Source organism: Callospermophilus lateralis, chromosome 4, assembly GCF_048772815.1.
Source record: "Callospermophilus lateralis isolate mCalLat2 chromosome 4, mCalLat2.hap1, whole genome shotgun sequence".
Taxonomy (NCBI): Eukaryota; Metazoa; Chordata; class Mammalia; order Rodentia; family Sciuridae; genus Callospermophilus; species Callospermophilus lateralis.
In genome coordinates, this window is record NC_135308.1 from 49,543,828 (window position 1) to 49,567,423 (window position 23,596).

At 44.6% G+C, this 23,596-nt stretch overlaps 1 protein-coding gene across 3 annotated transcripts in view; it reads left to right on the forward strand.

Moving 5' to 3' along the window:
• The window catches only part of Ank1 (ankyrin 1), a 98,351-nt gene that overhangs the window by 13,791 nt on the left and 60,964 nt on the right, over positions 1-23,596 (forward strand). For all 3 annotated transcript variants that reach the window (XM_076853808.1, XM_076853809.1, XM_076853810.1), the window contains exons 3-9: positions 13,839-13,937; positions 17,912-18,010; positions 18,621-18,719; positions 20,151-20,336; positions 21,415-21,513; positions 21,997-22,095; positions 22,389-22,487. In XM_076853808.1, the coding sequence (XP_076709923.1) occupies positions 13,839-13,937; positions 17,912-18,010; positions 18,621-18,719; positions 20,151-20,336; positions 21,415-21,513; positions 21,997-22,095; positions 22,389-22,487 (780 nt within the window). The remainder of the gene's footprint in view (positions 1-13,838; positions 13,938-17,911; positions 18,011-18,620; positions 18,720-20,150; positions 20,337-21,414; positions 21,514-21,996; positions 22,096-22,388; positions 22,488-23,596) is intronic.

Genomic DNA, 23,596 nt, shown 5'->3' on the forward strand with positions numbered 1-23,596 from the left:
CTGCAAAGATTTTGGGGACCACTAATGATCTTAAAGCTTCTCCTCAGTCCACATCAGTACTAGACTAAGCCTACTACTTTGTAAGAGCCTTGTTCAGTGATGAGCTCTTGGGATAATGACTCTGCTGGGTTAACCACGGCTCAGATGCTGGCATTGACCCCACTGGTCGAGTATGTGGCAATATTTGCTGCTGTCTCCAGGAGCTCAACCATCTGAACAATCCCAAAAGCATAACAGATTTCTTTGCTAACACAGCCAATGAAAACATGCAAAACCACACCAGTTCCACTGACACTGCTTAGATATCCATGTGTGCCTTAGGCAGCCCTGTGGTGGCTGGGTACTTGTTGAGCTGGAAGGTGAAGAGTTGTAGGCATTTTAGATACATGGGGCATACATAACAATAATTACTGCTACAGAATATACTTTTCTTCAGCAGCCAAATGCCAAGTCTTTTGACCATGAGTTGTTGGGGTCTGGTGATTGTGGTAATTATGACCTTTTCAAGTGGTAGAATCTTAGCCCTTGGGAGAGATCATGGTGTTTTTGACTCTCATTTTATAATGCTGGAAACCGAGGTCTAGAGGTTACCTCTGAAAATCTCACAAACTTTGTGACTTTGGATTTGGTGAGATGGATATAGGAAGGTGCACATGATGTTTCTGAGCTCATTCATTTATTCCACAGACATTTATTGAGCAGTGCCAATGCTGGAGACCAGGATTAACAAAGATAAATAAACACATTCCATGCTCTCAAAGACCCAAGAGGCAAAGAGAAAACTCTGGTTTATTTAAAGGTAGAAGGTTGCAAATTCAATGTTTTAAGTGACATGCAGAGAAAGCCCAGAGGAAGTTTTCATGCTTGACACACATGTTCATTGAGCTGCTGTAATATGCCAAGTGCTGGTCAGCTGCTGGTGAGTGAGTCCCAGGGCCCGCTCTCCTGTTGTTTCTGATCTGAGGGTGGTGGCTAACATTTCATGAGTCAGAGAAACAGCCCAAAGGAAGACTGGAAGCCTCTGGTCTCTGTTCCAGGACAGAATCAGGAAGTGGGAGTTGCAGTGAGAAGGAGTAAGCTCTAGACATAGGCAGGAGTGGGGAAAGGCAAGGGGTAGTGGGAACTTGGTGAGGTTGGGGTACACGAAATGACAGAGTGGTGGTCAACCAAGCTGGGGAGGTTCCATCTAGATCAGTTTAAATATAGAGCCTGTAACTTCTCTCTGTCATTTTTTTTCTTAGGAACTATTGACAGTCATAGAAATGGTATTAAACCACATGGTTCCTAAATTCTACCTGCACCCCACAGGCACTCAGAAAACCTTCTTAATATGATAATGGGGTCACATTTTAAGCCTTCATAAAACTCACTGCCTTGGTACAGCCCTGGAATAGTGATGAGGTAGAGAGAAAAATAAATCCCTGCAGTCCCCACCTGGGACAGTGATATTTATTCTGTGGTGTGTAGTTAAATAAGACAAGCAGCTTGATGCCCGTGAGCTGGTGCTCTGGATCCTTCTGAAGTTCTGATTTCCACTAGGAAAGGAATTAGCAATAAAGATAGAACTTGGGAACCTCTACCCCTGAATTATTTTAAGTAAGGACATTTCTTTTGTATCTGGGCAGGAACTGAGCTATTTGATGTTCCTCTTGCTAATTCTGAGACCAAATGGCAATTGTAAAGTAAGTGATTCCTTATCACAAGTCAGAATGACCCACCATGTTTCGCCATCCCAGATTGCAATTTTGCCAAGTTTTGCTATCCAAAGCCCTTCCTCAGCCATGACCTTTGAATATTCACTTTACCTTCATGAGGTGGGCAGAGCAGGTGGTGGACAAGGAAGGCTCAGAGAGGTGAAGAATCTTCCTGAAGCAGATCCCTGCACCCACCAGCCCAAGTCCCTGCTCTGTACTGCACTGCACAGATGGATTAGAAACTGAGCAGCAGAGATTGTCATTCCTCTGGGCCATCTGCCCCTGGACTGGGTTCATTTTTATTCTTCCTTTGCAGTGCAGAAAGAGTTAACTGACCAGTTCAGTTACATAAAGATGTCCATTTGTAGCAACAACAGGGACATCTCTGGGATCCTAGGAACTAAGAAAAGAGTGACTAGTATTGTCAGGAACAATCTGGAACATATTGCAAGGAAAGTACTCCCTCCAAACTCCACTTTATGGCTTGATAGCTGTGAATTTACAGTATGAAGACCAGATGTGATCCTCTTACTCATGAGAGACTAAGAAAAAAGAGCTCTATGTATGTGGCAGGTTGCACGAATGTGCGTTCAGTTCTGCAGACTCTTGTGCAAAACACTCTATGCTCCAGACTCTATGCTAGGGCCTGATTACAACGGAAAACAAGGGATCTCAAAAAATCCAGGCCTTTGGGGCAGATGAACACGAGCAGATAAATGCAATATTATGTGATTGGGGCCTTGAGAGTTATCAACTGAGTCCCATGGAAACATGGTCAAGAAGGAAATTCAATTTGGGGAGGCTAGAAATAGGGTATAATGTGGCAAAGAGGACCAGAGAGAGTGACCAAGAAAAGTGAGCCTTGATCCGATCCTGAGGGAGTCTAGCCTGTCTGGCAGAGGAAATGCTGAATGCAATCCCATTCCTGACAGGAATAGATTGAATGTGAATTGGCTTAAAATGTTGGTTCTATTGACCATAAATTCTTTGTTATAAACTTTTTCTCTTTTTTAAAAATTTTTACTTATTTATTTCTATGTGGTGCTGAGGATTGAACCCAGTGCCTTACATGTGCTAGGCAAGTGCTCTGCCACTCAGCTAAAGCCCCAGCCCTATTTTGTATTTTATTTAATTAGAGACAAGGTCTTACTGAGTTGCTTAACACCTTACTTTTGCTGAGGATGGGCTTTGAACTCACAATCCTCCTGCCTCAGCCTCCTGAGCCATCATTTTTTAAGTTAACAAAATTAATACATTTTTTTGCTTAAAAATCCAAACTATGCAGAAATATATAAAGTCTGATTGTTCTCTGCAACTCTCTGCCACTCCACAAATCACTGTTAATGATTCAGTGAAATCTTGTCATACTTTTTTTTTTTGTACATGCAGAACACATATCTTAACTGTTTTCTGAAATCTGCTGTATTGTTTTCTCTTCTCCTCCCAACCCACCCATCCCTGGGGTGTGGAATTAGAAGGAAGCCAAGAGATCAGAGCAGGTTGGTCATTGTGCAGATGTATAGATTGAGACCCTGGGAGGTGGCTCATAGGATGATAGCTTAGAGGCCTCAACTCTCACCCAATATTCTTTCTCTAAACCCCATTGCTCTTCTTCAGAAGGTCTGGTTCTTTTTATTTTTTTAAAGGAGTGCCAAGATCTCAGATAGAGAATCTTTCTAGTCCATAGGAGATATTCTTAGCTGCTGAGCTTAATTTCAGAGCCCCATTCTCTCATTAACTTGAACTCACACTTCCTCCTGCTCTACTCCCAAGGGCCCTACAACCTCTGCAGTGGCTTTGCTGCTGAGCCACAGGATTTCAGAGCACAGGGCAGCTGCAAGCTTTGTACAGTCAGAGAGTAGAGGGAAGGTGATCTGAGGTTGATTTGTCTCCTGGCAGAGTTCTGAAATCGTGGGTTTCTTCTTTTTCTTTTTAGATAATGAAAAGAATGAGAGTGTTTTTCCTCCTCGTGAGTGTCTAGTAAACTATGAATCTTAAAAGCTATCTGGGTAGAGAACTAAATTTAGATTGTAATAAAGCAAAGGGAAAATGCTGAAAGCTGGTTTGTTCCTTTCTGAGTTTGTGTGTTCCCCTTGGGTCCTTCTCTTGTGCTATTTTCCCTGTTCCTACAGGAAAGACAGTCTTGCAAAGGAGGCTTACACCTTAGGGTGTTTTCCCACCAGGGTTAGGACAGTTGCTTTGGCTCTGCTGGGCTTCTGATTCATTAGACTCCAAGATCATATATTTTTAGCAGACCTTTCCCACCATGCTGGTCTCTGGGGATCTGTCAACTACCAGGAGTAGAAAGAGATGAAGGTGGGCTGGCCTTGCAGCACATGTGGCATGTCCTGTGGAAGAGGTATCCCCTGTCAAAAGTGTCCACAGGATTCTGAGGGTTGCTCTCTTAGGGTGGATGGTTTATATCCTTCCTGGAATAATGTGAGAACTCAGGTCAAGATGGCGCCTCACTGGTTCTTTGGAAATGAGATGAATGGATACAGTCAGATATCCACCAGCTCAGAGTCCCTGGAACCACAGAAACCCACCCAACCCACCCATCCTTCCTCATCATTACCAGAGCCCAGAGTCACCCCACAGCTCTGCCTCCTCTTCTTCAACAGCCTCTTTCACTCCTTGCCACTGTTACTCCCTGTTTCCTATTTTCTTTTTTCAATTTTTTGGTAGTTTCCAACTATGGCAAGAGCATTACAAATTATCCCCCACCACTGTGACCACTTTATGGTGTTTATGGCACTCTTTCTGTCTATCTATCCACCTGTCTATCCATCCATCCATCTATAACATATAACATGTATGACATAATTCTCTGTCACTCTTAGACATTTCAGTGCACACCACCTACAATGAAGGATGGTTTCCACACAATCACTCTGCATGCCTCCCAATCACCAAATCTGCATCAACACAGTACCATCATCCAGCCCACAGACTTCATGACACTTTTGCCAATAATTTCTTCCTCTCCTTCTCTGTTCCTCCCCCTTTCCCCTCTGTCTTATTCTCTCTCTCTTTCCTTCTCCTTCCCCTTCAGTCTCTTCCTGCCCTGACCTACCCTCTTCACTCTCTCCCTTTCTCTGTTACAGGATTCTCTCCAAGAACATTCTTAGGTTACCTGTGTCATCAGTTTCCTTCAATTTGAAATAGTTCCTCAGTCTTTGCCTGCCTCTCATGCTTTTGACTATATTCCATTCTGAGATTTGAACCTCAGCTGTGTCTTGCTGATGTTCTCTTGTGGCAGGACTAAGGTATTGTGTTATTGACAGGAATACTGTGGAAATTGTGTTTCCTACCCACCCCTGGAGATTTTAACCTTGATTACTAGGTAAAGTTGGTGTTGCTAGATTTTTCTATTAGAAAATCATCAATGTTTCCCTGATAGTTCATCTGTATTTTCGTGGGGGAGGGAAATATTCTGATATGATAATGTCAGAATCTTTTCCCTATTAGACTTTCAGCCATCAGCCATGGCCATTCCTGAATGACTTTGGCCTGTATCAGCTACCACTCTGATGGTTCCAAAGAGTGACTGTCTGTTTTCATCATCATTTCCTCTTTTATTTATATCTGTTTGGATTCATGGATTCTGATCCCATTAAATGGATTTTAACCTGATCCTCTCATGATTTAATGTTCAACTCTAAATTAGGGCAGTAAGAACTCTTTTAATACATTGGGAATTTTGTTCTTTGATATGTCCTCATCATTCTTCAAGTATTTCCTTACTTTCTGGCATGGTTGTCCCAGGCTTATTTTGTATTGTCCCTGGGCCTATTCTGCCTGGATCAGCTATTTCTCCAAGGAACTCTGGATCCTGTTGGTGAAGGATGGTAGTTAGACACCAAAGTCTGCTCACTTGAAGTGCTCATTACTCCTGGTTCTCATGAAGAATCCAGATTGAACAGGAAAATAGGATATTAAATTCAGAAACCTTGGTATAGAACCCTCTGTGTAGATACCCTTGCCCTTATCATGGGAAAGATCTTCTGACTGCTTCTGACCACTTGGGTAAAAGGGAGTGTCACCCCAAGATCAATTTATCCAGAAGTTTCTCTTCCACCATTCTGATATCCTTAGTCTCTTTGGCTTCTCTTCTGTGGCTATGAAGCTGTTCTTCTCAGGGTGCCAGACCTTTCCTTCCCATTGAGAACTTTCTTGACCAGAGTCCCCTTGCCTGTGTGTCTGGCTGAATGGCAAGCAACTAATCTCATGAGCTGGACCAATAATATGATAGTAAATGTTGGTGAATGAGAAGATTATGCTTCCTAGATACTATATTAGCTTGTTGGCCCAAACCCACTGCTTACCTCAAAGAAAAGGAGTGAGGGGGTTGAAAAACTTAGTTTTAGGAGAAGTGAGGTGGGAGGACTGGGTGGACCTTGAGGTTCTTGGTCACAGGACAGAGCTTGAGGCTGCCTGCTCCTCAGAGGCAGGGGAAATAAACAACCATGAGAAAAGAAACTGTGAGCTGTGTGTTCTCATGAGAATGCCGGCAGCTGCTTTTGAGATGTTCTTGAATCTTCAGTGAGATGTGGGACCTCAGGACAACAAGGTCCTGAGGTTTTAAACCCTTCCTCTGCCCTTGACAGGACAAGAGTTAAGTTCCTATGACATGACTACTGTATTCACACATTTAGAAATCAGTTAGTGTAATTGGGGCAATCAGAAGAGCTAAGCAGAGGAATAATTTACTGAGAACAAATGTCTGGAATTGTATATTTTGCCAATGGAATTTCTCACAGTTGGTGCAAAAAAAAAAAAAAAAAAAAACCCTTCGAATTAAATCATTCAGGCTGAATGTGACTTTTTCTTCTTCTTAAAAAATGTTAAAAGAAACACAGCCTGGCTGAGATCTCCTTCCCCTCCCATCAGACAGATTGCTTCTCAGAAGAATCCTCTAAATTGACATTTTACCTGAAAAAGAGCAAAAGTAGATGAAAGACTCAGGGTGTGAGTGCTTGCCTTGAATATTTTTACCCCACCCCCCATAAAAAGGAGCCCAAAAAGGGTTGTCTGCTAATTTAGGACCAGGTGGCACAAGATCATGTGGAGATAAGTGGCTTCAGAGGCTTAACTGTATAGAGAGCACATAGGATGTGGAATATCATTGCTCCCACCTTACAAACTAGAAAAAAAGATCTGCATAATATACAGATTATGATTTTTCCTGACCCATCTGAGGACTAAGGTAGCAAGGTAACCAAGTAAACTGAATTCCAAAGAATTGGGAATTAATTCCAAATTATTTTGACTTTGGCAGAGCACAGGAGCAAGAGAGCACCATAAAAAACCTTGAAAACTCTGAAAGACCACATGTAGACCAATGTGTCTGGAACAGGCTTTTGACCCCAGGCCTTCACTGGATGCTCATGAGAAGTATCAGAGACCAGAGAGAGACTCAGGTGTGCAGGGGGTGATGTGTGGCTGTGGAGGCCAGGTGGAGGGAGGAACAGACACAAAGCTTTGCACACTTTCCAAGGCTCATCTGTCCTGTGCAGCAAAAACAGACCCCCCTGCTTTCAGAACAGGCCCCAAAGTCCAATCTCTTAAGGGAGGAATAAAAACTGACTACCCTGGCTTTTGGGGAGGGATAGGAAAATTCCTGCCAAAGGTCCATTGCTGCTACAAGAACCATAGAACAAAGGCCCTGTACTCCTGAGGGAGGGCCTGGAACTATTATAGGCCCAGGATCCCTCATCAGTAACGAGCAGAGGTTTGCTTCTGCTCAAGGCTGCACAAGAAATTCCCACCTAAGACCAATGTAGACAAGGTAGGTTTTGTTGCTTCAGAGAAGAGAGGAAGGGATGCTCCCCCCTTTTTTTTTTGTTTTTGTTTTTTAAGCCACACCTTTGAGGTCCAGTGCATAGAGCCTACCAAGATTGAAGCCGAACTAGGACAAAAGGAAACTAACCTGCAGCCACCAGATTAGGAAAGAGCATACCTCATATTAAGAAGAACTGTTCAGAGAGGGGTAAGGGCACCTCATATTAAGAAGAACTGTTCAGAGAGGCACAGGCATATCGGAAAGCTAAGAGCTGAAGGAAATCAGATACACAGAAACCCCTCTGGCAAAGCGCAGGGTGTAACAGCAGCCTATTTCTAAAAGAATGTGAAGGTTGTGATATGCCAAAGGTAATAATGATATTCGCCCTTCCCACCCCATTCTAACAATGTCACAGATGAAGAAATCTGTCCATCTTCAGCTGTAAATCCTATTTACTTTCATCTCTCATACTCTTCTACATATGCTATCTGGCATTCAGTTAAAAATTATAAAACACAAGTAAGGGGGGGGTGATAAAGAAAACAACAAGCCATTGTCAAGAGACAAAGCAATGAACAGAACTAGACTCAGAGATGACCAAGATGCTAGAACTATCAGATGGACTTTCAAGTAACTATGATTAAGATGTTCCAGAATCTAGTAGGGAAAGAGGATCACATTCATGAGGTGATAGAGAATTGTAGCAGAGAGACAGAAATGCTAAGAAAGTCAAAAGGAATCCTAGAAAGTAAAGAAACGAAACAAAACAAAACCTCTTTCTCAGTGATGAAGAATTTCTTCAATAGGTTCATCTGGACTGGACATAGCTAAGGAGAGAATCAAAGAACTTGAAGTTAAGGCAAGAGAAATTGTTCAGATTGAAACAAAAAAAAAAAGGAGAAAGAATGAGGAAAGAAAAACAGAAAAGAGCAGCTGAGAGCTACAGGACAAAGTCCAGGGTCTAACACATGTGCAATTGGAGTCCCAGAAGGAGGAGCCTGGAAGAAGAATCTAGCAAGCTAATGATTTCTTCCAGGGAAACCTGTGTGGGTGAAAAACAGCCACAGTGGATATTGCCTCCCCCTAGCTTCTAATTTAGCCCAAGCACATACTCTCATATTTCTCCACTTCATTTTTGCTTATCTTCTATGCCCTGTTATTTGAGAAACGTGTGATTTATCCTTCTTGTAATCCCCTTCAACAGCCTGCCTGCCGTTTGGCATCAGAAATGGCTATGAGGGTTGGATGGAGTAGCTGAAAAGATGCAAGGCAAGATTCAGCAGTCTGCCTTTTCCTTTTGGCAATCAACTTACACTTGACTTAACTAAAATAAAACATATGGTTCCTGGTTTTGAAGGGGTGGTAAATTACAGTTCATCTCTGTCCATAGTCATAGCTAAGAACAAATGCTTCACATAATTTGCACTCTTCCCATTCTCATTTCAGCAATTTAAAAAATCTGTTTAAGAAAAGGAAAGCATTAAATGTACTATTTATCAGTGAACATTCTTTGGGGAAGTGGTCTCTGTGTGGGGCAGCTATGCATTGAATAAGACAGTGATATAGGAAAATCAGTTTGCAGGCATTCAGCAACTCCAGCTTCTGGACAATGATAACTTATATCTATTGACCAGTCATATACCTAAGGAGGCCTGTTGCTGGTGAAAACTTGCCACTTTAAGTCTGGTATTTGTGCATCTGTTGAATTCAGATGCACTGGATGAGAACCACTGAGAACAGTTTATAAAATCTTAGCTCATGGGTTTAGATTTTAAAATCAGACATGGCTTCTCATCTTGCTGTTGTTCATGAACTTGCAACCCTAGTGTTTGCAGGCTGGCTCCTGGGCCTTGAAACAGTCTTGGTGAAGCTCTGGCCTCCTTGACAGAGGAGCTTCTTACTCCTTTGTGTTACTGCTAATCTTACACGTGCCATTTTTGGAGCTTTTTTTATGATTCTGCATTTATTTTGTATGCATCTGTTTGTCTTTCAAAGCCAAATTCTTCAAGAGAAAAGAGTTGTATTTTATTCATCTGTAGCACACTGTCAGGCACAATGGGGTCTCATGTGTTTGTTGAACTGGATTGAGTAAATGTCTCGATGTTAGGTGGAGCAGTGGATATAAATGAGATTGAGACAAATGATCATTATGGGCCTATTGCACAAGTGGGTTTTATTATGCATTAAATTCCTGGGCCTTGTTGCACACCCTCGTTAACTGTGCCAGGTAGTCCATTAATGGACTCATGCCCAACCACCTTCCTGGCTCAGATGAGGATGGTGAATTCAGATCACCACGTGGAAGAGACATGGAAGTAACTTAGGGAGACTATGTGGAACACAAAAAAAGTTAAAAATAAAGTAAGAAAGATAAAGAAAGAGTCATAAAGGAGAAGACATCATTGACCCAGGATCTGGGATGGAGGGTAAGTCAAACTAGGAGAGATGCAGACCCAATCACATGAGTCCTTTTGGGTGGAAGATGGCCACTGTCTGCCAGGAGAAGGCTTGTGATCCAGGGAGGAAAGAAAAGGGGCTTTCCGTGGACCTGGGCAATGAACAAAATCCTAGAGATGGATTGCAGAGCTCTCAGTCAGGTCCATGGGGATGATTGCTGTAACTGAATGTTTGCTCTAAGCTTCTTGATAGCTCAGAAAGGGAAGGTAAGCTGTCATCATCTGATAGAAGGGAGCACAGTAGCTCCTGGGGGAGAAAAAAAAAAACCCTTTCTCTCTGGAAAACCCAGACTAGTTCTATATATGGCTGTGCCTAGAAAGACTGTGTGACTTCAGCTAATCATTTGACTGTCCTGTGCCTCAATTTCTTCAGCTGCATGAAAGGGTAGAATTCATGGATCTCTGGTATTCCTTGGGATTCTAATAGTCTCTGCTCAGACAGAATCTAGAATCCCTCTGGATTGAGATTTGGACACTGGCTCCAAAGAGCGGGGAAAGCCACCCCAGAGCATTAGTGGTAAACATGAGGTATTTTCTCCCTGGCTTGCCAACTCTCCAGTTTTAAGGCATTCAGGACCAACAAATGCCCATCACTGTGACTGTGCTGCCCAAGTAGGCACCGAAACCCCAGCCGTCAGCACCAAGGCTACGTTGGCCGCTTCCCCAGCTAGAGTTGTCTCCTGCAGTATGCAGACTGCAGCAGCTGCTCCAGCGTCCACAAACCCCACCGCCAATTCCCATGTAATCCCAGGGCGCCTGCTTTCAGTGCTGGAACCTTCTAGGCTAGAGGCTACCGCACAGAGGGAGCTGTGCTCTAATAAGGAGCAACTCCTCTCATGAGCCCTATCCCAGGAAACAGTTGCAAGTGGCAGAGTTGCAGGGAGTGGCTAAATGGGAGGCTTTGGCCTCCCAGAGAACCCCTCACTTGGCAGATTGCTCTTCTGTGAACTGTATCTTGCAAATTGAGTTGAGAGGAACGGGTTAGCATCTGTCCAGCATTCTTTCATTTCCCCCAGCTTCCTGTTCTAACAAACTGCTGCTTGCCTTCCAGCACTCTCTCCCTTTGTTAGGAAAACTAGCTCTGACCTATCTTTGATCTGATAAACTCATTCACACTGGGGTGTGAGGAATTCACACAGCTTTGGACCCTACCTTGTATAGTTTAGAGAATCTGCGGGAGAAGGAAATCTAGTGGCAACTGAAGGGCATTTCCACTAGGCAGTGTTTAATGAAGGGTCCCTCCCATCAGCCCTACACATCTACCTCCTACCTGTGCACATACACACACAGACACATCCTGGGAAAACCAGTTGTATTACTGGGCGAAGATGTGGCCATCCGCACTCACTGGTTGCTCCAGGTGCGGTCAGACCTGATCTAAACAGGACAAAGGTAAAGGTTCCCTTTGCAGCCTCCCCTCTTGTCTGACACTCAAGGCACCTGTTTGGTTGTTGTCGCTGCTTTTGGTTTTGTTTGTTTTTGCAGTACTGGGGATTGAACCCCGGGTGCTTTACCACTGAGCTACATAGCCCCATCCATTTTTTAATTTTTATTTTTAATTCAAGTCAGGGTCTTACTAAGTTGTCCAGCCCAGACTCAAACTTGCAATCCTCCTGTATTGACCTCATGAATAGCTGGGATTACAGGCATGTGCCACCACACCCAGCTAGGCACCTGTTGAATTTGCCCCCGTCGAAGGCTTTTGCATGAAGTCAATTTAGTTCTCCTTCCTTTTTCCCATCAGGGCTTTATTCCCAATGGCGTTTCCTAGGCTGATAAGCAAAGCAATATGGCTAGTCCATTAATGGACTGAGGCCCAACCACCTCCAAGTAGCAAATCTCTGCTTTAACAGGAATCTCTGGAAATGATGCCCTGTCCCAAGAGGAGTGGAACTTAAGAAATTCAGGTGACACTACAGAAATGTCCAGAGACAGTGAGTCAGAGATCCCTCACATCACACTGTCAGGAATCAAGCCCCCATTGTGTTGGTGGGCGTGTTTTTATTAGCTGAAAGTTTGCAGTGACTCAGGGGTATCCCCGGGAAAAGAAGGTGCTAGAACAAAATTGATCAAAACGGAAGCCAGGAAGGAGTGGGAGGGGAGAGGAGAATTATTGGCAGGGAAGGAGGAGGCGAGGAGCAAAACAAAATAAAAGCAGGGGATGGAGATTGCTCACTGACTAAAATCATTTTCTGAACCCAGCCATGATCTACTCATCCACTGGAATTGAAATTTCATTCCAATGTGTTGTGGGAATTATCTGTGGCTCTCAGTAGCACTCTTTGATGTCAGCTGTTGCCAGAAAGTTTCAAGACCTTTAAGTGAAAGAAGGATCAGAAGACTAGGAAGCAGGAGAGTGAGGAATACATCCTGAGCCCGGCTACTCTCCCTAGAGCACAGTGGTAGCTCCACAAGACAGGATAGAACTTTCACTGGTTAGCAAGAGGTCTGCTTTTGTGAGCTGACGATTGGGCATGAAAAATGTATTTTGTTTTGTTTTTCCTACAACTAAACTAGCAAGCAGGCTTTTTTTGGTCATATTTGAAATGGCAGATTGTGAAAAGGGCTATTTTAATACCAATTTTTCTATCAAGGAAGTCATACAACTAGGTGGGTGGCAATACATGTTCTCATATGAGACCTTATTTCAAAGTTGATCATTTAGTAATGCAAGCATGTCTCTGCAAATATGGAGGACACACTGTATTATGGTTTGGGTATGAGGTGCCCCCCCCCAAAAGCTCTGGTGTTGATGGAGGAATATTCAGAGGGAAATGATTAGATTATGAGAGCTCTAATCAGTTCATCCTACTTGGAATGGACGAACTGGGTGATTGACTGTAGGCATGCGGGACTTGACTGGAGGAGATGGGTCATGGAGGTGTGCCCTGGCAGGGTTCATCTTCCCTGCCGCTTCATCTCTCTCCCTCACCCCACTCTCTCTGCTCCCCAGCTGTCATGAGCTGAGCAGCTATCCTCTGCCATGGGATTCTACCTCATCTTGGACCCAAAGGAATAGAGTTACTTGATGATAGACTGAGATCTCTGAATCTGTGAGCCCAAAATATACTTTTCCTCATGTAAGTTGTTCTTTCAGGTTTTTCAATCACAGTGATGCAAAGCTGACTGATGCATAGTGGTATTACCTCTTTGTTTTTTCTGGTTGCTGCTATGAAAATTAACCGGGGAACTGATGCTGTATCAACCATTTCCATTAAACCGGTTGCTTGTGTTAGTCAGCCTTCTGTCTCGGTGACAAAATGCCTGAAAAAAGTCAACTTAATAAAAGAAAAGGTTTATTTTACTTCATGGTTTCAGAGGTTTCAGTCCATGTCACTTGGCCCTATTGCTTTGGGCCTGTGGCAGCACAATTCATCATGGTGTGAACATATGGTAGTGAGGATTGCTCATCTCTGGGCAGCTGGAAAGTGAAAGAGAAAAAGGAAGAGACCTGTATCCCAATATGCCCTTCAAGGACATGCCCCTAGTGACCTAACCTTTTTCCACTAGCCCCACCTCCTATTAAAGTTTCTACCACCTCCCAATAGCACCACAGGCTGGCAACGAAGCCTTTGATACATAGGTATTTGGGGAACACTTCCAAAACATACCAATGCCTAAAGACTGCCAGTAATCTTATTTTGAAGCTTCTGCCATTGGTTTGGGGAGAACTTTACAAAACTCAATTTCTGTCTGGGGAGTGGTGATCTTTCTTTCTTTGCTCTCCTGCTCCTGATACTCCTACTCAAGAGGTACTAAGGGAGTCTGGGGCATTTCTGCTCTGTGTTCCTCCAGTTCTGTCCTGCTCCTCCTTCGTATACCTCATGACTGGGGTGGGGCCTCTTTCCAGGGTACAGAATATACATTCCCGCTAACCACACCTTCCTACCTCTCTGCTCTTTTCAGAATGGGTTGAATGGCTTGCATCTGGCCTCTAAAGAAGGTCATGTGAAAATGGTGGTTGAACTTCTGCACAAAGAAATCATTCTAGAAACGACAACCAAGGTATGTCTCATGGGGAGTGGGGGCACTTGTCATCAAAAATTCAAATCTCTTGGTCCCTTAATATGGTCCCAAACTGTCTTAGAAACCAGCCCTTCATGAAACAATCCTAAATGCACTTCTGAATTTGTCTTATCCTGATCACTTTTCAGTTCTCTGAGTTCACCTGAAAACACAGGACCCTGTTTCCAGAAAGATTCAATGAGCCTTTACTTTTTTTTGATGGTGCTGGGAATCAGATTGAACCTAGATGCATGCTAAGCATGTGCTCTACCACTGAGCTACACTCTCAGCCCCCCAGATAAGTTTTGTTTCTTATATACAGGCATCTTGTTTATTAATCAGGATATAGACAGTATTTTAAAAAACAAAACTAAACAAAAAAAAATCTCCTTTTACTGGCTCAAGTACCATCTCCTCAATTCCCCTTTCTCTTCTCTCGCTACTTTCTCATGTTTTATGCTTGAGTTTTCTCCCCAGCTCATTTCCCATTTGTTATTTATTAGATGGGCTCTCACACACAGCCTCAGTTTCTGCTCTGTGCAGCACACATTTTGCTGCCTCTCAGGCAGAGAACACAGAAGAACAATGTGTAGAGAACAGATATAATTTATGGGTATGACGTGAACTACCAAAATATTATGAAAGTAGAATCAGATCTCAAGGTAAAATTCTGTAATTTTCATGTCATCTTTCCAATGTGAAAGGATCTCTCTGATAAAATAAACTGAGTTGCTCTTTCTGACTATATATGGGCATTTTTTTGGTAACCCCAGGACAAGTGGCAATTGTTTCCACTCTGCTCTTAAGTATGAAAGGATGTAATTATTTTTATATATTTGTTTGTTTGTTTGATGCTCTCACATACCTGGCTGCAAGCACTGTACCATCTGACCAGCTCTGTGTGGGCCGGGGCAGCCGCTCTTCCCTGGCATTTCCCCAAGAGCTGTGAAAACATTATGCTTCAGCACTTTTGCTCTTTCCAAATTCCCCCCTTTGATTGTTATTTTGCAATGAACACTTGGTGTGTCTCTTTTATTTATAGAAATTTTATGAGCCAGCATGGTTTTGGAATGCCATGCAGAGGGAGGAGGAAAAAAAAAATGGTAAAACTCAAACTGTGGGCTAAGGAAGACTCGTAACAGATTGAGGAATTGTAATGGATCTCCCAAGCCTGAGAAAGATTTAAAAAAAAAAAATAAGCAAGAAGCCAAAACCAATCTAGACTCCTAAGCTATGCTTAGAAATTCAAAAGCATAAAGCAAATGCACTGCTTTCCCACCCTCCCATCTCCATCCCTTAGAGGCCAGAGCTCAGCACCTTAGCTATTAATGAACCGAGAAAGCTTTCATCTCCACGGACAAAAGCCTTCTCCCTCACTGTGCTTCTGTCTCTCCATCCACTTGAATTCACTCAGCACTGTTTCAACCATCCTCCCCTCTATGAGCTCTGAGTCCCTGAAAATGGAGAAATTAGATATTTGTGGATCAAAATAGAGCTAAATATTTTTTCCCGTGCCTTCACGGTCATATTCTTTCATGCTGAGGGAGAATGTAGAGGATGGCAACCTCCTTCCTCCTGCCCCCCACAGCCCAGGGCCAGAAGCCTTCTTGAGTGTGTGTGTGCGTGTGTGCAGATGGGATGGAAGGGACTTCCCTTTGGTGTTATTCCTTATCAATGCTGCCCTCCGCCCACACAACATGAACCAAGACTCACAGCCAGGTTCCACAGCTGACTATCTTCTCTTCCTCATGGGTAGAAAGAAAGTTCTGCTCTCCTCAGAAAAGGCAGGAAAGAAACATTTGAGGTCTGCCTCTTCAGGACAGAGAACCTGAGTCTCAGTCACCCCTGTGTTTCTACCCTGCCTGGCCCAGGGCCTGATACGTGGGTTCTCAGTAATGAAGGGATAGAACACACGTCCTTCTTCACGGGAGGCAGGGATGCTCCACTTGGAGCTCTGAGTCCTGGTTTCTAGAAAAGTTCCTGGTGCCAGCAGCCCTGTTTCATTTAGTACAGCAAATGAAAAGGACCCAAGTGCCAAAGCCTTTAACATAATCTCTTTGGACTTCTATGAAAAATTATTAATTAGCATCTATACATTCGCTTCTGGCATTTATTCCCTGATGGATCCTGGAGAAAGAATCCTTCTGCTTATCAAATGGGACTTTGGGAGGCAACAAACAAACAAAAAATCTCCTGCCTGATGCAAACTTTGATACTTAAATAAAGCAGAAGAAATGAATATCTAAACTTCCAGCTCCCAGGTCCCCACAGGGGACCTACCTGGGAACACTTGGACAACAGTGGTTATGTGTCTGTGGAGCTGGGTCCTGAGCTGCTCAAGCCCACCTCAGTGAGGAAGCTTTGCCTGCAGGTGACAGGTGGCTGCAGTGCAAGGGCTAGGTTTGAAGTCCTGCTTCTCATCAGTTCTTATTTTCAGAAATGGATTAGTATATGATTATGGAGTTTAGTTTAAAAACTATATGCAGTCGTCCCTCAGTATCCAGATTCTAGGACTCCCACAGACACCAAAAAATCTACAGAGGCTCAAGTCTCTGACATGGAATGCTACAGTATTTGCCCATAACCTAAGCACATCCTCGCACAGACTTCACATCACCTCTATAATACCTAATACAATGTAAATGCTAGGTAAGGAGTTGTTATACTGTATTGTATAGGGAATCATGACAAGAAAAGTCTGTACATATTCGGTACAAATGCAATTTTTTTTCCTAATATTTTCAACGTAAGGTTGGTTGAATCTGCGGCTATGGAACCGGGGATACAAAGGGCCAGATGAATTATAAAAAAATAGGCTGTTTATCATTTCTGCTACTTAAGTATCACAGAGACAGATGGGTCTGGCTGTAGTCCTGCTTTCTCCACTTTACTTGACAGACATGCTGACTGGAGCCTGTCCCCCAGAATGTCCCTGAACAGGGGTGCCAGTGCATGATATGCAGAGGATCCCTTGGGAGAGACAGTGGTAGCTTTTGGGCCCAGGACTCCTGGGAGTCAGGAGGAACCTGGCAGAAGGGTTGGCCGGCCAGGGAACTTCAGCATGCTAGACACAGATGGACACAGCTGGTCCTGCACTTCCTCTGTGAACTGTGGTTCAGTATCTAGGATAGCCGCGGACCAGAAAACCTGAACGTTAAACTCACATCCTGGCAACCTGCCTCATTTCCTTCTGCTACTAGCTCTTATCTTTTAAGAGGTTTAAGACACTTGTGTGCCTCATTTTATCTTAGGGTTTTTTTCTCTTTGGCTTTCCCTCCTTTCTTGTTTGGTGAGAACTTTGTCATTATGTTTTACTTAATAATATTTTAAATATTCTCTTTGTATTTTCCTTTGCCAGATTGTATTCTATGAAGGCACTCCCCCATTTATTTTCATATTTTTCTTCTCTTCCCTACATACACTATAGAGTGCATTTTACCCTTTCCTTTTTTTTTTTTTTTTTTTTGATATTTTGTTATGTTCTTATCCTTTCATCACCTTTGTCCCCTTCAGACCAGCTTTTGGTTTGTGGGTGTCCCTTTAACAGCATTGAGGGTATCAAGCCAGGGCATCTGCTGCCTCCCTTTCCCCAGAACTCCCAGACGTAGTGGAAGCACACCACACAGGCCAGTTTGCTTGCAGATCTCATGGTGTGTGTGCCAAGGGGCACTGTCAGCCAGTGACAAGGCACTGTGCCTGCATGCAGCAAGATTAGCTGTTGAGAAGTTACATTGTGTGTGTACTGTCAGCATAATTTTTTATTAAAAAAATGCAAGAAGAATTTTCCTCCTGGTGTTTACAATACTATTTTAAGATATGTCAGGCCAAGCACACACATGTGCATTTTCTACCTCTTTTGACCCAAGAGAAGGCCCCTAGACCTCCCAACCAGCACTCGTGTTCAGCTACCTATGATAGTCATTTATGCAAGTCCAGTGCAAATTCTCCTCTGTCCCTCTGTCTGTGCATTTCAGAAAGGAAACACAGCTCTGCACATCGCTGCCCTCGCGGGTCAGGATGAGGTGGTCCGGGAGCTGGTCAACTATGGCGCCAATGTCAACGCTCAGTCACAGGTAATGGCTTTCTCTGGTCCCAGATCACTCTTCTTTTCTGTTACACAGTGGACACATTAGCTATTGCATCAAGACACACACACACACACACACACACACACACACACTGTAGCCGAGCCTAGATTTATTAGCAACTTGTATCCAAGCAGGGATGAGTGCATTCTTTGTTATTTTTTTCATGATTAGACTACATGTTCTAAGCATTGCAGGCCCATCTCTATCCAGTAAACCAACTGATTAATAATATTTAGTTATGGTTCATTTAGGGAGAGAAACTGTGTGTGGAGGGGGAAGGGGATGAGGCTTGGGGGTTAACAAGGAAAGGAGTAGAAATGGAAGGGGTACACGTGATCCAGTGGGGCAGACTGACAGTGGTGAGGGGCAAAACCCAAACTTCCTGGAGAGTCGTCCCCACCTTATGGCCTTTGGTAATAATTCATTATGCTGTTTCAAAGAGACAGTGAGTCTTCACAGATGGGAGGTATCTCCCTGGAGGATGTGTGAAAATGAAATGAAGAGAGAGCTGTCCTCTTTTCGAGAGTTTTCCGCCTGCGTCTGCCTCTCTCCTCATTGCAGGTGAGTTCTAATGGCCTCTTCTTTTGGCTTGCAGAAAGGCTTTACACCCCTGTACATGGCAGCACAAGAAAATCATTTGGAAGTGGTGAAGTTTTTACTGGAAAATGGAGCTAATCAGAATGTAGCCACAGAAGTAAGTACTCTGGGAAAATGCCCTCATCACCAGAGTGCCCTGGGCGTATGATATGGGATCTTCCTGGGAAGGATCCTGACTACATCTGAGATCTCAACTGACATAGAGCGTCACTGAGTGTTCCTGACCTTCATGTCACTTGCACCGATCCTGAGTGTCCCGAGGTTCTTCAAGGGAGTAAGAGACAAAGTCATGAGTCTTGAGCAATGCCCAGACGTAGATGAAAGAAATGACATCAGACTTGAAGATGTCATCCTGCTGATAACCAACGCTGAGGGCTAGTGGGTGGGGCTGGTGTGTGAATGTCTGATTGACGAGTCTGCCTACCTTGGCCTAATGAGAAAGGCTCTTGTCGTGAACCCATGGTACAACCTTGAACAAGTCACTTTAGCTCTGATCCTGAGGCTAGTAGTTGGATTAACTGGAGCCGAGGCTGTTCTTGACTCTTGACTCAATGACTTTGCCGTATCCTGCCTCAGCACTTCACGGGATCCTGTTCCCCTCAGTATGCAGCCAAAGGAATCAATATTAGTAATTCACATCAAATGCCTGCCTTGGTTTCTAGCATATGGTAGGTATTCAGTAATATTCTGCCATGTTTAAGGCATGATTCTGGCACTGATGGATGGGGTGAGAGGGAGGGTAGGTAAAGAATCAAAGAACAGTAAAATGTCTCATAGCACACAGTCAGACTAGAAACAAATGATAAAGGAAAATTAAGTAAATGCTTAAAAATGATTGCCACAGGCCCTGTGAGGCTGCAGAGCAAGGAAGTGGTACAAGAAAATCTTTAGGGAGAAGATAGGTGGCATTTAAAAGCTAAGCTTGGAGGATGAAGAGAGCTTTGAGAAGCAGCACATCAGAGGAAGGTCACTTCAGGCTGGGGCCCATCAGGGACAAAAGCCCTGAGGCAAGAGTATGTGTCCCATCTTGAGGACAGCAAGTGTCCAATAGTCAGTGTTTTACTCAGCTTTTTTGTTGCTGTGACTAAAAGACCTGACAAGAACAATTAGAGGAGAGGAAGTTTGTTTGGGCTCACACTTTCAGAGAGATCTCAGTCCACACATAGCCAGTTCCATTGCTGAGGGCCCAGATGAGGCAGGACATGATGGCGGAAAGGTGTGGAGGAGGAAAGCAGCTCAGGACATGGCGATCAGGAAGCAGAGAGAGCTGTGTTCACGAGGGACAAAGCATAAACCCCAAAGACACACCCCCAGTGACCCACCTCCTCCAGCCACACTCTACCTGCCTAGTTGCCACCCAGCTAATCCATACCAGTGAACTGAGCCAGTGATCATGTTTCACCTCTCATAACCTAATTGTTTCACCCCTAAATGTTTTCGCATCGTCTCACACGTAAGCTTTCGAAGGACATCCTGTATCCATACCATAACAGTCCGAGTAAATCCATCTTTCCTCTCCTCTGGCCAGGATGGCTTCACTCCTCTAGCCGTGGCTCTGCAGCAGGGCCATGAGAATGTGGTGGCACACCTCATCAACTATGGGACGAAAGGGAAAGTGCGCCTCCCGGCCCTGCACATCGCAGCCCGCAACGATGACACACGGACAGCTGCGGTGCTTCTGCAGAATGACCCCAACCCAGATGTCCTTTCCAAGGTGAGGGTGGCCAGGAGGAGCACCTGGGGGACACCAGGCCACAACCATGGAGGCCTATGGGTTAGAGTCACCACAAACACCCAGCCATTTCCCAAGAATGAGCCAAGCCCTAGACGGACCAGCTGTCATACTGGGCACCAGCTCCACAGGGCCTTCAGGTTCCCAGTAACAACACAGACAGCAGTCAGTAGACAGCTCCGCTTTAGGTGCCCCCCTGCCCCGTGAATACAGAGAAAATTGTTCTTAGCAGGGAGCAGGGAATGTCCAGGTGGCGGGGGATGAGTCTCCAGCCAGAGTGAAGCTGGGTCCAGGAGTGACATTCTGGGCTTTTCTTCCCCCTTTTTGTTTTTACCCCAGCTGTCCCCTGCTCGAGGCAGGAGGTATCCCAGTCTTGGGGGGCTGGAGTGTAGAAAGAGGGGTTCCCCCAGGGGCCTCATTTGTTAGTCATCTACACTGTTGGATCCACTGTCTGAACATTTAGACTCTCGGTTTTCTTTCAGTGGGAGTGGATTTGGGCCGAATTGTTCACATGGCCCCCTCACCCCACTCCACTCTAACCCATGGCCACTGGGTTTTGTCTCCAAAACAGCTGCCAAGGGATAGATGTGTCTGAGGTTATAAGACAGGGTGGCAACAATGGACCCACCAAGGGGCCAGAGGTCTGCCTTTGGTCAAGCAAATGAGTCATCAGACTATTTTAGGAAGCTGAAACTATCCCTAGAATTAAGATCAGGAACCCCCATAACACTTGCCATCCATGAATTAAAATCTCCTCCTAAGAATCTTTCCGATGAGTGGCCCTGCAGAGTTGAGGCAATCCTAGTCTATGGCTTGTCCATGGGCACAAAGCAGAGACTGGTCACTCAGGTGCCTGGTTTTTTAATACAACATGTTACAGGATGTCCCTTGACCCATTCTGCGATGTGGCCATCCATCAAAATCTGCTTCATGTATTAGGTCCTCTGGATCTACCAACTTTTCCAAGATCCCCAGACTGATTCTTGGTTAGAGATGCCAGGTTTTCTCCCTCTCTTGTGGAGACACATGACAGGTTTTCTCCCCCTCTGTTGTACCCCAGACGGGATTTACCCCCCTCCACATCGCAGCTCACTACGAGAACCTCAACGTGGCCCAGTTACTCCTCAACAGGGGAGCCAGTGTCAACTTCACGCCGCAGGTAACCTGTCTTCTGCATGCTGTCTGGGAGTCTAGGGGTTTCTAGAATCTGGGTGTCCCTGCCTCTTGCCCTGACACCATGGAATTCATCCATACTGCAAAAATGCCTATGGGCATAAAACCCCTTGCTGACTGGTTCCTAAACAGCCATCCCTCATTTTCTGCCTGTTTTGTCTTGAGAAACTCTAAACCACATTTGATGATTCTCAACATGGGAAACATAGAGGCAGGGGCCAGTTTTCAAATAGTCAGCTTGCTTTCTGTCTGATAGGGTGACTCTGGGGGACATGGCTTGGCCAACAACAGTGTAAATAGGTCCTCTCAGGTTTTAAAACCTTTCTTCAGTGAGAAATGCCCTAACAGTAGGTTTAAAATGGCTACAGTGCTGTAGCAGTTGCAGGGCTGGGGGGCTGGGGAGTGGGGTGCACCAGCTGCATTCAAGAGGATGCCTATTCCTGACTGTCCCCTCCTTCTTTCCCTCCAGAACGGTATCACACCACTACACATCGCCTCCCGCAGGGGGAACGTGATCATGGTGCGACTCCTGCTGGACCGGGGAGCCCAGATAGAAACAAGGACCAAGGTGGGTGCCAGCAACCTTCATGGCCAGGTCAGGGGAGGGGTTCTGCCCTCGAGAGCCTCACCTGGAGTGGTAAGCGCCTGGTGACCCCGTTAGTGACACACCACTCGCCTCCCAGAGCATCTTGCCATGTCTGCCTGGTGCAGCGGGAGAAGATCATAAGCTGGAGTCAAACTGGCCCCAAAGGAAACATCAGCACTTCTGCAGCTGAGAACAATGCTGCAGGCAGTCTTCTCTCCAAATGGCCTCTGATGGGTGCCTTTTGGGCTTTCTGTTTTTCACTCTGTCTTTTAAAGGACGAATTGACACCTCTCCACTGTGCAGCTCGAAATGGGCACGTGCGAATCTCAGAGATCCTGTTGGACCACGGGGCACCCATCCAAGCCAAAACCAAGGTGTGTACCTCCTTCCTGTTGGGGGAATCTTCCAGGCAGGGATCCAGATCAGACAGACCTGGGATCAAATCCCATTTCTGTAAAAGAGAGATGTCAATACAACTGAATGCAATAGTGTGTGTGACATTTATTGCAACACCTGTCACATAGGAAGTTCTAATTATTCTGGATCAAGGACTGAAAACATTTTATCTAAAGGACCAGGTAGTAAATATTTAGGCTTTACAGGCTTCAGTCTCTGATGCAATGATTAAACTGCCAATGGAATGAAAAAGTAAACATGGGCAAACTAGTGGCCATGTTCCAACAAAACTTTGTTTACAAAGCTAGGTAAATCTGCAAGCCAGATCTGGCCCACAGACTCTAAATCAATCCCTATCTCTTTGATCCTAGCTCCAGAAGCAATAGAAGCTAAGACTTTTAAAGTCTTCAGAGCCTAGGGCAAATGGGAGTGAAGTTTTAAAAAGAAAATGAAACTGTCCTTCTCAAGCTCCATTAGAGGCCAGAGCAAAGGTCCATCTCTAGTTTCTAATGTGAGGACTTGAGTCTTCCAGGAGGGAAGTTCTGCCTCTACCTCCTCCAGGCCTTCTGCCCTGTTCCTTGGGGTGAATTTAGAAGATGTGTCAAAGTAGAAAACCAGGCCCCTACTCAATCACTGAAGTGCATTTGTCAGGAGCCAGGAACAGAAGGATCCAGATCCAGATCTACTTTGTCACTTTATTCACTGAAAACCACATTAATTAAGGACCACTAAGTATGATACACACATTTATTTGGCACTGGGAGGCATTTAAGAAACATTTGAGCTGGGTGCCATGGTGCAGCCTGTCATTGTTTGAGGCAGGAGGACTGCAAGTTTAAGGCCAGCCTGAGCAACTTGTTGAGACCCTCTCAAAATAAAATTTAGAATAAGGCTGGAATATAGCTCAGTGGTAGAATGCTTGCCTAGCAGGTGCAAGGCCCTGAATTCTATCCCAGTGTATATAAAGAAGGGAAGGAGGGAGGAAGAGAAAGAAGCATTAGGCAGAGCCACTGATCTTAAGATGCCTGTAAGGAGAAGTAATACACACATCTGAAAAGTTAACCATGATTTGACAAATATAAGAATA